We start from the raw sequence: 18,903 nt of genomic DNA, 5'->3' as shown, positions 1-18,903 counted from the left end.
CATTTCTTCGTGTGTTGGTGTTCACCGTCAGGTGATCGTTGACATGGCATCCAGATCATCCGGACAGATAACTAGATGATGTCGCTCGGGTGGACCGGCCCACTCTCTCTGTGCCTTGGGGGATTTTAGAAGCTGCGCCTCCGCTGACGAGATCATTGATCCTTGGATGTAGTCTTCCTGGTGGGCAGAATGATTGAGACCAAACGCTCTAATCTCCTGTCACTGTATTACACTTGCAAATCCCAGAGAGGAAGTGATTATAACCAAGATGGGCTCTTGGTGTGGGCGGGAGTTGTGTGAGTGTGTGTGTGTTTTAAGAGAGTAGGTATTTCTGTATACATACAAGGAACAAATGTCCCAAAACTGAATGAACCCGGTAAGATTTAGGTTAAAAGTTACATTTGGGGCTAGAGAATGGGTGATGGTTATGTTATCAGTGGTATCAGTGGTTAGGTTTAAGTTCAGGGTTAGGTTTAGGTTCAGGGTTAGGGTTAGGTTCAGGGTTAGGGTTAGGTTCAGGGTAGGGTTTAGGTTCAGGGTTTAAACACATTATTAGCAGGCTCTGCTCTTAATGCTTCACTGGACCTTCCTGTCTTTCCTCTGCTCCTCTGCTCCTCCTCCACTCCTGTCTTTCCTCTGCTCCGTCTCCACTCCTGTCTTTCCTCTGCTCCTCTGCTTCACCTCCACTCCTGCCTTCCACTGGCCTAAAGATTACTATCTATTTTTTATTCTTTTCCTGGGGTCCCTAAGCTCATTGGGTTTCCTTCCCCACAGACTATTTTATTTTGTTTTGTTATCACATTTGTTCATTTATTATAGCGTTTTTAGAGGATGGGTGGGAGAGAGAGAGAGAGCGAGGAAGTCATAGGACTGGAGGTTTGCTCAAGAAACAATATGACTGCAATCAGCTGATGGCTGGAGTTTGTATCTGTATCCTGACCAACACATTATCACTGAGCTGTCCTCTGCTCTCCTCTGCTCTCTTCTGCTCTCCTCTGCTCTCTTCTGCTCTCCTGACCACATCATTAGAGTACCTCCTTAACGTGGAATCTCCACGGCAAGAGTGAGGGATGCCCTGCTCTATCAGATAGAGAGATAGAGAGACATGGAACGAGGGAGGAATCCCCTGCTCTATCAGATGGAGAGATAGAGATGGAGAGACATGGAACGAGGGAGGAATCCCCTGCTCTATCAGATGGAGAGATAGAGATGGAGAGACATGGAACGAGGGAGGGAAATTCCTGTTTAGGTGCTGGTGACGGTCTGTCCTGAAAGATGTAACAATGGCAGAGAGGAAAGAGAGAGAGAGAAAACAGAAAGAGGGATTGCTGCTCAGTGAAAAGGTAGGTAGACAGGCAGACAAACATACAGGCAGACAGACAGGCAGTTAGACAAGCAGACAAACATACAGGCAGACAGACAGGCAGTTAGACAGGCAGACAAACATACAGGCAGTCAGACAGGCAGGTAGGTAGACAGGCTGACAAACATACAGGCAGTCAGACAGGCAGGTAGGTAGACAGGCTGACAAACATACAGGCAGTCAGACAGGCAGGTAGGTAGACAGGCTGACAAACATACAGGCAGTCAGACAGGCAGGTAGGTAGACAGGCTGACAAACATACAGGCAGTCAGACAGGCAGGTAGGTAGACAGGCTGACAAACATACAGGCAGTCAGACAGGCAGGTAGGTAGACAGGCTGACAAACATACAGGCAGTCAGACAGGCAGGTAGGTAGGCAGGCAGACAAACATACAGGCAGTCAGACAGGTAGGTAGGTAGGTGGACAGGCAGAAAAACAGGCAGTCAGACAGGAAGGTAGGTAGACAGGCTGACAAACAGGCAGTCAGACAGGTAGGTAGACAGACAGACAGGTCGGTAGGCAGTTAGGAAGTCAGACAGGAAGGCAGATAAGTAGACAGACAGGCTGTTCCTCCTAAACCTTTACATTCTCCATGTTCCCTACATAGAAGAGTGCGATAGGGGAAGGCAGCCATTTGTGACATTGTCTTCAAACCTGACAGTATCTCACGACGTCACCTTCAGTCTGACGACCGGTCTGACGACCTCTGATTTTGTGTGGCCCAGGTTGCAGCTCATGACATCAGTATGTCACGTGTTGGATGGATAAGAGGTCCTCTCCTCCCTGGCTTTTCACACCCTCCCAAACATCTCTGGGTCATACACCTTCAGGAGCATTTGGATAGTGGGTTTATATGTTTAGTATTTAGTTATCTTCTATAGGTTCTGGAAACATCTGGATGGGATTCAGGATGGTATTCAGAATGGGTTTCAGGGTGAGATTCAAGATGGGATTCGGAATGGGATTCAGGATGGGATTCAGGATGGAATTCGGAATGGTATTCAGGATAAGATCCAGGATGCGATTCAGAATGGGATTCAGAATGGTATTCAGGATAAGATTCAGGATGGGATTCAGAATGGGATTCAGGATGGGATTCAGGATGGGAGGTGTGAACAATTGGAGAACTGCAGGGGCAGTGATGACGTCGATGATGTCATAGGTGTGTGATGTCGCGGGGGAGGTGGTTCCCCATTAAACCTCTGTGATGACTGGTTCTTACTTGGCTGCACAAATGGTCCCCTAGTCATTCTGTCGGGAGGCATCTGGAGGAGAGGGGAGGAGGGAAAGGGGTTGGAGAAAGAGTAGGAGAGGAGAAAAGAGCAGATGGAGAAGATTAGGGAGGAGGGGAGAGGAGAGTGTTGAGGAGAGAAAAAGAGTAGAGATTAGGAGGGAGAGGAGGAGATGTGAGCTGTAGCAGTGTTTGTAAAGCCTCTGGTGCTGATAACAGGAAGTGACCAAGCGTCTCCTGATTATCTTCCTGTTGTGAGGGAAGCAAAACACGGTACCTCCCAAATGACCTGCTGTTCCCTCCGTGTGTACTGGCCGACATCAGCATGTGATACCACCCGGTCACACCCGGTCTACTCCTACTGCACACCCCCTGAGCCCTCGTGGTCCTAGTAGGACTAAGTGTGTGACCTTTGGAGTGTCGCTGTAGTCCACGCAACACGTCTTCCTCTGTGGTCCTTTGCCATGACATGTTCATCTGGTCTCGTGACGTACAGCTAGAAGGGTCCGGATGGTGTCTGTGTGTGTGTCTGTGTGTGTCTGTGTGTGTCTGTGTGTGTGTCTGTGTGTGTGTCTGTGTGTGTGCGTGCGCCATTCTAATCGTGCCTCAGATCCTCCACAAGAGCTAGGAGATGGATGCTTCTCTGAGGAAGTGTTTACCCCTCTCTGCTTTAACTTTGGGATTTATTGACAGAAGCAGGAGGCAGGAGGTAGGAGGCAGGAGGTAGGAGGCAGGAGGTAGGAGGCAGGAGGTAGGGCTGTGGAATGGCCTCCTCCCCGTCTCCCTCCACTCCCCTCTCACTTTTTCTCTTCTCTTTCTCTCCTCTGTCCATGTGTTTTTTGTCATTGTCCAGGAGGAGGGCTGGAAGTCCATGTCAGGTGACGGTTAGAAGATTAAGTAGCTCGCTGTCTTTCTTTCTACTCTCTTCTCTCTCTCCACCCCCCCCCCCCCTCCATGATGAATTATGACTTGGCTCTGCTCCCCCGGATCTTATTTATGTCTTCCCATGTCCACATTGCTCTGCTCCCCTGGGAGCAGGTTCCTATTAACATTACTGGCCTGTTCCACACACCACAGGCACACATCTGAGATTCAATTCAATAAAAATCCAAGACTTTCCCTGAGGGAGGATTATTTTGGGAATGTGTCAGAAAAACCATTCAGCTTAACCTGCAGCGGAGCAGGTCCAACTGATGTATCAGACATGATTCCCTTTTGTCTCCACCCACTTTAAGGCTCAAAGTGTGCTGCCTTCCGAGATGTGCGCCACAGTTGTGAGGAGCGGCTATGTGTGTTTGTGGCCTTTTCCATCCGCTTGAACGAGTCTGCTCATTCTACTCTGTCCTCTCTCAGTAACCAGGTGTTTTCGCCCCCAGAACGGCCCCTGAACTGTATGCTCGTTGTTTATTGCACCATTCTCTGTAAGCTCTGGGGATTGTGGCGCGTGAAAATCCCAACAGTCATCGCCTGGTCTAAGTCGTGTAGACCTCCCGTCTTCCGCTTCAAACGTTGAGTCGGACGGGAACTAAACGTCTTGACCGTGTCTGCTTGCTTCATGCATTGAGTTCAGTCCACGTTATTTGCTGTTTAGCCGCTGTTGGCGTCAACGAACAGGTGTACAGAGTAAAGTGGACGGACATTTCAGTGCTTCTAACTGACACTGTTTTCCTGAGTGTCTTACATTAGTCAGGGCGTCCATTTTCCAACAGCCCACCTGGAAATCGAACCTGAAACCCTGTCGTTGCAAGCGTCTTGCCCGACCAGTGGCGCTGCCCCGGACCCAAACGAGCGGTTTGTCGCTCGCGCAGGAAACAACCTGTGAAAGCGGAACAGCAAAACACTTCGCTTCAGGCTTTTATCGTCGGCAGGGCCGAATGAGCACGTCAGATTTCAAAAGACAAGAAACTAGAGTCACGGAACGGGAAGAGCGTTAATATATAATAATGGAATCTAAAGCAAGGCTCCTTGGAAGACTGACACCTCCCATGTCCTCCCGCAACAATCTCCTGTGAAGGACAGGAGATATTTAATATGGAAACAAAATCATGTGTTCCAAGCGGCACGCTGTTCCTTTCCTAGTCCAGTGTCTGTGACGGGGGCTCATAGGGCGCTGGGGAGGGGCCAGGGTGGGATTTGTTACGCTGGTTTGAGTGTTCACTTGTTCCAAAGACTCTGGTGACTCAGACACTGAATAATGAATGAATCTGAGAGGTGGTGGATGGAATATCAAATATGACTTCAATTACGGGATACAGAGCTGCCTGTTAGGAGGAAGGACAGCGCCTGTGTGAATCACACACACACACACACACACACACACATTGTGCAACATTAGCATTCTTTTCTTCTTTTTTTTATTAACCAGAAAAATGACTATGTATTTTCCCTATCCTCTAACACTAACCCAACCCTAACCTTAACCTAACCCATCAATTAACCAACCTTTATGTTAAACTTGAATTGTTATTTTGTGGTCGCTAGTTAACTGAAGGCTGAAAGGTCTTTTGTTAACTTGGCACTAACTAACCTTTCAGTCTTTTGTTAACTTGGCACTAACTAACCTTTCAGTCTTTAGTTAACTTGGCACTAACTAACCTTTCAGTCTTTAGTTAACTTGGCACTAACTAACCTTTCAGTCTTTAGTTAACTTGGCACTAACTAACCTTTCAGTCTTTAGTTAACTTGGCACTAACTAACCTTTCAGTCTTTAGTTAACTTGGCACTAACTAACCTTTCAGTCTTTAGGCTAGTCTGTGTGTCTATGTGTGTGTTGGACTGCCAGCCCCAGGCTAGTGTGTGTCTGTGTGTGTGTGTGTGTGTGTGTGTGTGTGTGTGTCTGTGTGTGTGTGTGTCTGTGTGTCTGTGTGTGTGTGTCTGTGTGTGTCTGTGTGTGTGTGTGTGTGTGTGTGTCTGTGTGTGTGTGTGTGTGTGTGTGTGTGTGTGTGTGTGTCTGTGTGTGTGTGTGTCTGTGTGTGTGTGTGTGTGTGTGTGTGTGTGTCTGTGTGTGTGTGTGTGTGTGTGTGTGTGTGTGTGTCTGTGTGTGTGTGTGTGTGTGTGTGTGTGTGTGTGTGTGTCTGTGTGTGTGTGTGTGTGTCTGTGTGTGTGTGTGTGTGTGTCTGTGTGTGTGTGTGTGTGTGTGTGTGTGTGTGTGTGTGTGTGTGTGTGTCTGTGTGTGTGTGTGTGTGTGTCTGTCTGTCTGTGTGTGTGTCTGTAGTCCTGCCAAAGACACTGGGAGGAATCTCCTGGCGCTCAGATGCTAATACAGCAAAGGAACATGCACCTCTCCTCCTGTCTTCCCCTTTTCCCAGGGAGGAGGAAGCAGTGCAAACACACGGCTGAGGGGGAGAGAGAGGGGGATGGGGGGGTGAGAGAGAGATGAAGGGAGTGAGAGAAAAACAGGGAGAGATGGTGTGAGGAAGGGAGAGGGATCAAAGGACAACCTGCTGGTGATTTTCTTTGGCACAAAGGGGGCAAACTGGACCGGAACGACTGGACTGGGCTGGACTGGACTGGACTGGGCTGGACTGGGCTGGGCTGGACTGGGCTGGACTGGGCTGGGCTGGACAGGACTTGGATTGTGAATGACATGGTTGAGATGGGCTGTTCTTCAAAGGGAGATATTTTGCCATTGAAAGCCTTTTATCTACTTTCTCATAGTCTGATGAACTTGTGGATCCCATTTAAATTTCTCAGTGTTCATATTCAAATTTTCGACTTCAGTATGAACAGTAGCTACTGGAAATCTATGGAAACAGCTAGCATGTGGAATGTTTTCTCTATCCTCTCTTCCTCCCTCTCTCCCTCCCTCCCTCTCTCTCTCTCTGGTTCTGTTCATTCTTCCTGGTGGTCTCAGAGTGTCTGTGATAGTCTGAAGACGTCTCTCTTTCGTAACACACAGGCTCTCCACATCCTCCGGAGGTCAGCTGCCTGACCAGGGGATGAACGCGACCTATGAACGAGTCCTATGAACGCGACCAATGAACGCGACCTATGAACGAGACCAATGAACGCGACCTATGGGGTCATAAGAGAGAGGTGATTTGTCAGGAGGCAAGGGGTCAGATCCATCTGATTCACCGATCCATCCCTCCTTCCTCCCCTCCATCCATCCATCCCTCCCTCCTTCCCTCCATCCCTCCCTCCATCACTCCATCCATCACTCCATCCATCCCTCTGTCTCCCTGGGGGACGCTCAGTGCTTGGCTCGGCAGCTGAAGGGAAGTCAATCAGGGAGTGTTGGATCGGTTCAGGCCGGGATAAGTGACCCAGCGGCCCCAATGGGTCTGTCTCCTACAGCACTGGTCCGAAGTAGTGCACTACTCTGGGGGTAGTGGAGGCGAAGGTTGCATTTGGGGCGCATGTCAGTCTGCGTGCATGCATGGTGTATCAGTGGCCCGTGACACATTCCTCTCCTGTTTGTGTAGTCTGTGTATATCTGTCTGTCTGTCCAGGCTTTGAACTGGGGAGCGACACACTGGGAGATGAATGCATTTATGAATGAATGTGTGAAGTATCGCGTATGTATGTGTGTGTGTGTGTGTGTGTGTGTGAGTGCGTGCGTGGTGAAGGTGTGGAGGGCTGGATGGGCCCGACCAGTGATGAAAGCTGGTTTGTTATCTGAAGCGGGTGGGAGACAGTCTCTCAGGGGCGGGTGGGGGTGATGGTTCTCAGTAAGCACTCCTCAGAGACTGGAGGGGGTGTTAGACTCTGTCTCTCTTTTCCTCTCCTTCCTGTCTTTCATGACGTACACACACACACACACACACACACACTCACTTACAGACAAATATATACACTGTGAGACACAGACAGATATATACACACATTGAGACAGACAGACCTCCTCCAGACATGGCTCTCTTATCTAACTAGAAAGATTATATGGTCACTGAGGAACAGTTTGTGTGGAGGGGTTGGAGCAAGGACACTCATGTATTTGTCCGAGGACCACGAGACAAGGAGGATTCTGGGTATTTCTTCAGGCACAATACTAAAATACACTCTACTATTTGATAACGATAAACAGCACCAACCAGTAGTCAGTTTGACACACTGTTCTAGTGCCCTTTGGGCTTTAACCCCACCCCTTACATTTTGGCGCGACAGTATCTCAAGTGACAAAACAAGCAAATGAATCTGAACTTGACATTCGCATTGAAAATAGCCGGGTCAAGTCAGACGAAAAGCTACGATTTAGAGACTCTAAAACGAATGAAAAGCTGTGATTTCATGTGGAGGAGGCAACAGTGAAACAATAGCCCTCTTTGTTCATTGCTTTGGTTGCAATTAATTCATTTTGAGAATAAATACACATAAAACCTTTTGGTGTTAGAAAAGTTTAAGGGTAGGCAAGGGTTTTACTGATGGATAGGGTGAAGTTAGGTGTTACCACATTACATCCTGTCCTAGTTCCTCCATGTGACAGCATTCTGATTGGATGGATGTGTGGTTCCTCTATGTGAGATCACTCTGATTGGATGGATGTGTGGTTCCTCTATGTGAGATCACTCTGATTGGATGGATGTGTGGTTCCTCCATGTGACAGCACTCTGATTGGATGGATGTGTGGTTCCTCTATGTGAGATCACTCTGATTGGATGGATGTGTGGTTTCTCTATGTGAGATCACTCTGATTGGATGGATGTGTGGTTCCTCTATGTGAGATCACCCTCTGATTGGATGGATGTGTGGTTCCTCTATGTGAGATCACCCTCTGATTGGATGGATGTGGGGTTCCTCTATGCCACCCACCTGTCCCCCACCTGTACTCCACCTGCCACCCACCTGTCCCCCACCTGTCCTCCACCTGTCCCCCACCTGTCCTCCCTCTACGCTCCACCTGTCCCCCACCTGTCCTCCACCTGTCCTCCCCCTGCCCTCGCCCTCCCCCACACCCGTCTTCCCCCTGCCCTGTGCCTGTCCTCATCTGTCCTCCACTTTCCCTCCTCCTTCCTTCACACAGTGTGTTACCGCAGGCATTCCCAGACAGTGTCTGTAAAGCTGGTCCGTGGGCTTGATTGCACAACTTCCTTGCAGCTCTAGCAAGCAGTCCATCAGCTGGTATGCTTTTTTTTGTGATCTGTGGGATGTTGTCCCCCTACTTAAGAATGTCAAAGATGATGTTCTCTAGGAATTTGATTGATTCAGCCAAACCAACAGCTGAGCCCTCAACCCTGAGTGTCACAAAGCTACACATCTTCTCAATATTCAATCTGTGGAGTTCTTCATGGTGGTCCAATATAAATCAAAAGCCCAATAGCATATTTTCATGATTGCTGTAAATAGATAACTTGTGTGGTCATTAGGACACATAGTGAATGTCACCAAGTGCTAGATATATTTATGTTGATGTGAAATATGCACGTCCAAGACCTTTTCCTGTGAAACCACACAGCCCAAGAAATATGTTATGCGGAGATTTGGTAACATTTGCCAAAGGTTAGACTGTATATCTTGTCCTGTGGCGTTTAGTCTAAAAATTATGATGATTATGTTTTGTGTGTGTGAGAACGTGTTTCTTAAGGTCTTTAAATAAACACTTTTAAACAGTATCTCCAGTATTTATGTGGAACTATTGGAAACATTTGTTGTTTTACTCTTTTTTTTTTAGCAAACCATGCACCTGTTCTGCATTCATTAGGCTGTGAATCCCACTTTAGTCTTTTGTGGATGAGTTTTTTCCCCAGTGTGGATGGGTTTAGTACTAAACTTCCTTTTCTGGTAATAGTTGACAGTTGTTATGAGAGATTCAGACAAATGCTCCGTCCCAGTGGGTCTGTATTCTTCATCAGAACAGGCTGTTCCCTGGTACATGGAGACAGACATTTCCAATAGATTTCTGTTTGTGATAACATATTTTCTTTAAGCCCCAACCACACACACACATCCCCCACACACAGATACACGGATACGCACCCCACACACAGATACACACCCCACACACAGATTCACAATTATACACCACACACAGATTCACACATATACACCACACACATGTACACCACACACAGATACACACATATACACCACACACAGATACACACAGATACACACCCCACACACAGATTCACAATTATACACCACACACAGATTCACACATATACACCACACACATGTACACCACACACAGATACACACCCCAAATACAGATACACATATATACACACCCCACACACCGATGCACATATATACACACCCCACACACAGATACACATATATACACACCCCACACACAGATACACATATATACACACCCCACATACAGATACACATATATACACACCCCACACACAGATACACATATATACACACCCCACATACAGATACACATATATACACACCCCACATACAGATACACATATATACACACCCCACATACAGATACACATATATACACACCCCACATACAGATGCACACAGACAAACTACAGTGGGGAGAACAAGTATTTGATACACTGCCGATTTTGCAGGTTTTCCCACTTACAAAGCATGTAGAAGTCTGTCATTTTTATCATAGGTACTCTTCAACTGTGAGTGACGGAATCTCAAACAAAAATCCAGGAAATCACATTGAATGATTTTTAAGTAATGAATTTGCATTTTATTGCATGACATAAGTATTTGATACATCAGAAAAGCAGAACTTAATATTTGGTACAGAAACCTTTGTTTGCAATTACAGAGATCATACGTTTCCTGTAGTTCTTGACCAGGTTTGCACACACTGCAGCAGGGATTTTGGCCCACTCTTCAATTGAGATCTCCAGATCCTTCAGGTTTCAGGGCTGTCACTGGGCAATACGGACTTTCAGCTCCCTCCAAAGATTTTCTGTTGGGTTCAGGTCTGGAGACTGGCTAGGCCTCTGCAGGACCTTGAGATGCTTCTTACGGAGCCACTCCTTAGTATCCCTGGCTGTGTGGTTTGGGTCGTTGTCATCTTCAATGCTCTTATTGAGGGAAAGAGGTTGAAGATCTCGCGATACATGGCCCCATCCATCCTCCCCTCAAAACGGTGCAGTCGTTCTGTCCCCTTAGTAGAAAAGCATCCCCAAAGAATGATGTTTCCACCTCCATGCTTCAAGGTTGGGATGGTGTTCTTGGGGTTGTACTCATCCTTCTTCTTCCTCCAAACACAGCGAGTGGAGTTTAGACCAAAAAGCTCTATTATTGTCTCATCAGACCACATGACCTTCTCCCATTCCTCCTCTGGATCATCCAGATGGTCATTGGCAAACTTCAGACGGGCCTGGACATGCGCTGGCTTGAGCAGGGGGACCTTGCGTGCGCTGCAGGATTTTAATCCATGACAGCGTAGTGTGTTATTTATGGTTTTCTTTGAGACTGTGGTCCCAGCTCTCTTCAGGTCATTGACCAGGTCCTGCCGTGTAGTTCTGGGCTGATCCCTCACCTTCCTCATGATCATTGATGCCCCACGAGGTGAGATCTTGCATGGAGCCCCAGACCAAGTTCATCTTGAACTTCTTCCATTTTCTAATAATTGCGGCAACATTTGTTGCCTTCTCACCAAGCTGCTTGCCTATTGTCCTATTGCCCATCCCAGCCTTGTGCAGGTCTACAATTGTATCCCTGATGTCCTTACACAGCTCTCTGGTCTTGGCCATTGTGGAGAGTTGTTTGATTGTGTGGGCAGGTGTCTTTTATACAGGTAACGAGTTCAAACAGGTGCAGTTAATACAGGTAATGAGTGGAGAACAGGAGGGCTTCTTAAAGAAAAACTAACAGGTCCGTGAGAGTCGGAATTCTTACTGGTTGGTATTAATTGTTTAAAAATCATACAATGTGATTTTCTGGATTTTTGTTTTAGATTCCCTCTATCACAGTTGAAGTGTACCTATGATAAGAATTACAGACCTGTATATATACACACACACACACAGTTTGGTCTGGAAATATTTGGACAATTTACATAATTTGGGCTGTGTATGCCACCACAAAGGATTTGAAATGAGATCAACTGAGATGCAGTTGATGTGCAGACTTTCTACTTTAATTCAAGGGGTTTAAGTTAGGAAGAATCCTAACTAGAACAAAAATGTTTTGAACACATTACTCCTGTTCTAGCCTCTTTACACTGTCTGCCTGTTAGGGTTAGGGTTGAGTTTAAAGTTTTACTGTTAACCTATAAATCAATACATGGACTTGCTCCTACTTACCTTGCTGAAATGATCCAGCCATACATACCTACACGTAACCTTAGATCACAAGATGCAGGCCTTTTAATTGTACGTAGAACTTCTAAACAAACAGCTGGCGGCAGGGCCTCTTCTCATAGACCTCCCCTACTGTGGAATGATCTGCCAATTGAGGTTAGAAATGCAAACCCAGTGCAATAAGTGTCTATTAAAAACTCATCTCTACAGCACGGTTTATAATTAGGTGTAGCCTGGCCCAGGGGCGTGAAGGTGACCAGAAGGCTTGATACTGTCCACTCTTGCTGTCTTGCCAGGTGGGCTCTCATCGCCACTGGGATGCCCTCCCTCCAATGCCTTACGGGGGAAGAGTCACTGGCTTGTTGTTGTCTCTCTGTTGTGCACTTGTGCAATTGGGCTGTATGTTGCTGGCAATACTCGGCTCTCATTCAGGGGGGTTGCGGTTGGTGGGTGTCCCTTTGGTTGATGCCTGGCAATGTGGGTGGATTGATTTCCTGCCTGTTGGGCCCTGTCTGGGGCCTCCCCCGGGTAGGGCCACAGTGTCGCCGGACTCCCCCATCTCAGTCCCAAGGTCTTACGCTGCTATACTGTTGTGCTGGGGGATTGGGTCAGTTCTCCTTCCCCACTAAGTTCTCCTTCTCCACTATAAATCATTCTTGGAATGCATTTTCTGAATTTTCCCAGTCTCCTCCCGTTTTAAACTTTAGGAGGACATGAGGTCTTGGTCCACACCTGCGGAGTACCTGGTTTGGGGGGCCCGTTGCTGTCCCTGTCCATCTGGTCATACTTCTAGTTTAAATTGAAATGCACTCTGGATTTAGCCCATATGCATTTATTAATTATTCCAATTGGAATCTGAATATCTCAACCAGCACAGCCAGAAGAGGACTGGTCACCCCTCTGAGCCTGGGTCCTCTCTAGGTTTCTTCCTAAAATCTGGCCTTCTTAGGGAGTTTTTCCTAGCCTAACAGGTCTGTGAGAGCCGGAATTCTTACTGGTTGGTAGGTGATCAAATACTTATGTCATGCAATAAAATGCAAATTGTATGATTTTTAAATAATTAATGTGATTTTCTGGATCTCACAGTTGAAGAGTATGTATGATAAAAATGACATACCTCTACATGCTTTGTAAGTAGGAAAACCTGCAAAATCAGCAGTGTATCAAATACTTGTTCACCCCACTGTACAGCCCCACACACCTGATCCATCCATCTCACAAATAGCAAGAATAGAAGACGAATTTCTACCTTAAACGGAGCACGAGGTGTAAGTGATGTGGAGCAGTTACATGAAAATATGTGTATTGTTTCTTGAATAATATAGGCCCACTTTTAGTTTGACGCCGGCAACACATTTAAAACGTTCGGACAGAGGCAACGGAAGATGGGAAAAGATGGTAAAAGTGTAATGCTAAAAAACTAAACCTGGTGGAACATCACACAACTAATTAGGTCAATTGGCAACAGGCCAGTAACATGATTGGGTATTGAAAGATCATTCTAGAGAGGATGGGCCTGTCAGAAGTGAGGATGGGGAGGGGTTCACCACTCTGTGAAAGACAAATAGTGCAACAATTTATGAATAACATTTCTCAATGAAAAATTGCAAAGCATTTAGGGATCTCATCATCTACAGTCCATAATATCATGAGAGAAATCTTTGTATGCAAGGGACAAGGGAGATGACCAATACTGGATGGCCGTGATCTTCGGCACTGAATTAAAAACAGACACAATTCTGTAGTGGACATCACTGGATGGGCTCAGGAACATTTCCTAAACCATTGTCTGTGAAAACAGTGTGTCACTGCATCCACAAATGCAAGTTAAAACTCATGCAAAGAAGAAACTGTGAATAAAAAAGATCCAGAACTGCCGCCGCCTTCCCTGGGCTTGAGCTCATTTAAGATGGACTGTTGAATTAAAATTTGAAATTATTTTAGCAACCATGGATGTCGCGTCCTCCAGATTAAACTGGCCTGCCTGCAGTCAAGACCTGTTACTCTTTTTGGCTCATTATGAAACGAAAAAATACGACAAAGGAGACCCTGAATACTTGAGCAGCTGAAATCCAATATCAAGCATGAATGGGAATACAATTCATTTTCAGAACTAAAGCAGTTGGTCTCCTCAGTTCCCAAACCCTTACAGAGTATTGGTAAAAGAAGAGGTGATGCAACACAGTGGTGAACATGCCCCTGTCCCAACTTTATTTTGAAAAGTGGTGCTGGCATCAAATTCAAAATGGGCATGTATTTTTCAACAAAATAAAACAATTTCTGGTTCAACATTTGATATTTTCTCTTTGTACTGTTTTCAGTTAAATACAATTAAATAGGGATAATTGATTTGCACATCATTGCATTCTGTTTTTGTTTGCATTTTACCCAGCTTCCCAACCTTTTTGGAAACAGGGATGTAGTTCTTAAATGCTGATAGCCACATTGAGACCATGTGCCACAAGTATAACATCACTTTTTACTTCTGTAATGTAGAATATCTAAGTATTTATTATTATGAATTGATGAACATATCAATGATTTGAGTATGTTTACGTTGTGTTCATTTGGTAGTAGAAAAGACTGGAAGAGTGATATGAAGAAGGGGGGGTTGGAAAACTCTCAGCCAGTCTGGGGATTCTCTCACAACCTTCTGTTCTCCCTCTCTTAAACGCCATTCCTGACAAGGATTAGTTGGAGCAGTGTCATCTGATGATTCATACTCCCACAGACTCTTTCCACCCCAAGGAAGAGAAGCGGGGAGGTCGGTCATCTCCTTCATGGTAGTAAAAAACATTGTAGTAAAAAACAGAGATCAACAGCCTAGTTAAGATGACATCAGTACACTTTAGCCAGGTTAAGATGACATCAGTACACTTCAGCCAGGTTAAGATGACATCAGTACACTTTAGCCGGGTTAAGATGACAATTGGGATTTGAACCGCCAACCTTCCTGCTGCAGGCCTTGCGTTCATAATGGTTTTGTCTACACAGCTGTCCCTTAACTCTGTGTTTGTGTTTATAGAAAGCCTCCCACTGTGAGGCGCAATACATGTAACTGTTGTGAAACTGTATTTTTAGATTTGTACTGATGAGTCATGATGTCAAGCAGTGTCTATCTGTCAATACCTCCCCCCTTTAAATCAATTACTGTTCATAACGTTTCAGCGGGGGCAGAGTCAATAACCTGGCATGTTGAAATTAACAAATAAATTATTTAAGATTTTATATCTTTTGTTTAAATAAAATACATTACACAATAACACGTTAGCTGGCATTTATTTACAGTTGCCTTCCCATGATGTAGTAAAATAACAGAAAATTCCACAAAGAATCTGATGAAAATGCATAATACATCTGTCTACATATAATCCCAGGACATAATAATCATTAAGTTGAACTGAGCAGCTTTTTAGAAACACATTTGCCACAAAGTGACTGAACAGAAATCCTTTCACCAGGCTTGTTTGATTGGGTGAACAGTTAGCCCTGAGAAGCACCTTTATTTTACAAAGATCTGCCATCTTTCATGTAATGAGTTCTGTCTGTTAGCTGCTCATTTTTCCCTGCCACCCCATTTCCTGTATAGTGTCATACTTTAGATCAAACCCTTTTTACTAGATGTGGAACCCCTACTACATTATATAGAACTACTATATGATATAGTACCACAGATATAGGATGTTGAACCCCTACTACATTATATGGAACCACTATATTATATAGAACCGCAGATATAGGATGTAGAACCCCTAGAACATTATATATAACCACTATATTATATTGAACCCTTGCTATAGGATATAGAACCCCTACTATATTATGTACAACAACTATATTATATTGAACCGCTGATATAGGATGTAGAACCCCTACTATATTATATAGAACCACTATATTATATTGAACCGCTGATATAGGATGTAGAACCGATACTATATTATATAGAACCACTATATTATATTGAACCCTTGCTATAGGATATAGAACCCCTACTATATTATATAGAACCACTATATTATATTGAACCGCTGATATAGGATGTAGAACCCCTACGATATTATATAGAACCACTATATTATTTTGAACCACTGATATAGGATGTAAAACCCCTACTATATTATATAGAACCACTATATTATATTGAACCACTGATATAGGATGTAAAACCCCTACTATATTATATAGAACCACTATATTATATTGAACCACTGATATAGGATGTAAAACCCCTACTATAGTTTTTTGTGAGTGATTGTTTTTTTTTTTCTTTCTGCAATGTGTGTGTGTGTGTATGTTTCTGTGTGTCTTTGTGTGTGTGTGTCTCCCCTCCTCTGTGTTTACCTAGCGTTATTGAGTTAACATTTCCACTCTGTGTTTGGCGGCCTGCGTGTTCCTCAGTCAGTCACTGTCCCGTCTGCATTCCACACCACTTACACAATGTAAACAGCTATAGACCTACAATACCCATCAATCACACACACACACACGCTCACTCATAGAAAAACATCACACACACACACACACACACACTAGCCCAGTAGGTCCAGATAACCATTCAGAGGGCTGGAGTCAGTCCCAACAGAAGGACCAGAGGGTTTCCTGTTGGTTTCCCAGACTAACTGTTATTTGAAAAGCAGCTGAAGGGTGACAGTCTCTCCTTCCCTTCCTCCCTCTCTCCTTCCCTCTCTCTGTCCCTCCATCCATCCCTCCCTCTCTCATCGGGCCATCTGTTTTTCCTCTCGTCCCTCCGCAGGCTGCTCTTAGTGCCTTGAAACAGCTGTCAGAGCAAGGCTTGGACACAGTGGATGGCCCCATCAAGGTATTGTAATCACTTCAATAATATGGCATAGACACATGGATCCTACATTTTGTATTATAAGCACTTGTAAAATGTGACATAGTGTTACATTTTGTATTACAAGCACTTGCATAACGTGACACCGTGTGAAATTGTGTATTATAAGCATTTGTATAATGCAGCATAGTGCTACATTGTGTGTTATAAGCACTTGTGTAATGCATCATAGTGCTACATTGTGTGTTATAAGCACTTGTGTAATGCATCATAGTGCTACATTGTGTATTATAAGCACTTAAATTATCTGACATAATGCTTCCATATGACATCCAGCAATGACACTCAGTTATATATAACAAGAAACAGTGTGTCGATGTCCACTTCATTCCATGGAGGACACAGGGTCTGCCTGCTTTTGGGTGTTTGTTTGTAATCCGGCCTAGTAACACCTGACCAATCATTGACCTCAGAGGGGAGCACCTGACCAATCATTGACCTCAGAGGGGAGCACCTGACCAATCATTGACCTCAGAGGGGAGCACCTGACCAATAATTTACCTCTGAGGGGAGCACCTGACCAATTATTTACCTCAGAGGGTAGCACCTGACCAATCATTTACCTCAGAGGGGAGCACCTGACCAATCATTTACCTCAGAGGGGAACACCTGACCAATCATTTACCTCAGAGGGGAGAACCTGACCAATCATTTACCTCAGAGGGGAACAACTGACCAATCATTGACCTCAGAGGGGAGCACCTGACCACTGATTTACCTCAGAGGGGAGCACCTGACCAATCATTGTCCTCAGAGGGGAGCACCTGACCAATCATTTACCTCAGCGGGGAGCACCTGGCCAATAATTTACCTCAGAGGGGAACACCTGACCAATCATTGACCTCTGTTCATCAGTCCTGTAGAACAGAGTCGCAACTGCAGAAAGCTAACCAGCCCTCCCTGGAATGACCTTCACACCTGATCTGCGCCTCGTATCGCTGGGCTGGTTTACATTAAGAATGGGCACAGTTGGTTGAATATTCAATTAACCGAAATGAAGTTAATATTCAATACTTGTGTGTGCATTCATTTTTGCCCCCCGGCTTTTGTTGCATTTATGAGCCGCTGTTATGGGATGTTGTTAGAGGTTGTCAATCATAGCGGTGGTGGTGTGGTGACTCAGTCAGTCAGAATGACGCAAAATATACCTCATAGCGTACTGCAGGCGGGTGGAGTAAAGTTAACTAATTCAAGGGAAGATGGATTATATTTACTGAATGAATGTTACCTAAGAATAGAAAATAACATTTGGCCACAGGACATTACTTTAAGTCAGGCTGTGGAATCTGAAGGCGGTTGAGAGGGCAGACAACAGTCAGTTAAGCAAATAGCATAAAGCTGGCTAGCTTAGCTAACGTGCTTCTCTAGCCTCTTCAATCCAATAAACTACATTTTGTGTTGATAAATACCGTCTTCTAGTTCTGTGGCCGAGTTTTGTGTGGCTCTTGAGCCAATGTTAGATGAGAACGACACCCACTCCTCGTTATGTAGGTAGCGCTCCAGTGGTATTGGTAGTTTATATAAACATGTATTTCGGTTAACCGAATACTATTTGAACAATAACACACACTATTTGGATAATGACATGTCCAGTGCACATCCCCAGCTCACATACTGAGAGAATAAAACACTAGGTAGATTTATCTAGACTTGAGTTGTTATTTCCATAGCGTTTTAATTTACGCTGGCCTTCAAGACGTACCACGCAGGACTGTGACCGCCAGTCACAGGGAAATCCAGTGAGGTTTGTGAGCACTGCACAGAAACTGGATACAGTTCCAACACAATTGTCTTCTCACTTGCGGGGGGGGGGGCTCTGTCGAAACAGTGTCATCTAGCATCTTGATTATTTTTCGATCTCAGAAAATAGACGGTAATGCAAACAAGCCCTCTCTCTCAATAGCGCTCTGTTTCACTGTGCAGTTCACTGACTTCAGGCTCGGATTAAAAGCAGCGCTCTTCACCAAATAGGATGCTCTCTTGGCTGTTATATTCAGGTGTCGTTCAGTCCAGTTGTCAGAGGTCGTGAAGGACCTGGTTCGGTAGCTGATGCCCAGTCCTCCACTCTGAGTGCTTTGCTCCCTCCTCCATACTCCCTATGGTTTGGTCTTTTAAACAAATTAGAAATCAATCAGTACTATAATTTTCCATTTCTTTACAAAAAGCAAACAAATGTTTCCCAAGAAAACTTGACAGAGGGAAAGAAGGAGAGAGCGAGAGATAACCAAAGTGACAGAGTAAGAGGGGATGATAGGGAGAGAGAGAGAAGGAGAAATGGAG

The 18,903-nt window shown here is 45.1% G+C and overlaps 1 protein-coding gene across 6 annotated transcripts in view; it reads left to right on the top strand.

Annotated features, from left to right (window-relative positions):
- stau2 (staufen double-stranded RNA binding protein 2) overlaps positions 1-18,903 on the top strand; it is a 144,388-nt gene that overhangs the window by 121,409 nt on the left and 4,076 nt on the right. For 5 of the 6 annotated variants that reach the window (XM_029116281.2, XM_029116280.2, XM_029116279.2 and 2 more), the window contains one exon: positions 16,522-16,587. The exons of the other annotated variant lie outside the window; for it this stretch is intronic. In XM_029116281.2, the coding sequence (XP_028972114.2) occupies positions 16,522-16,587 (66 nt within the window). The remainder of the gene's footprint in view (positions 1-16,521; positions 16,588-18,903) is intronic. 6 annotated transcript variants of the gene reach the window in all.

Source organism: Esox lucius, chromosome 21 (assembly GCF_011004845.1).
Source record: "Esox lucius isolate fEsoLuc1 chromosome 21, fEsoLuc1.pri, whole genome shotgun sequence".
NCBI classification, from domain to species: domain Eukaryota; kingdom Metazoa; phylum Chordata; class Actinopteri; order Esociformes; family Esocidae; genus Esox; species Esox lucius.
Note: the sequence above shows the minus strand (reverse complement) of the source record. Positions and strands in the feature narration are given on the sequence as shown.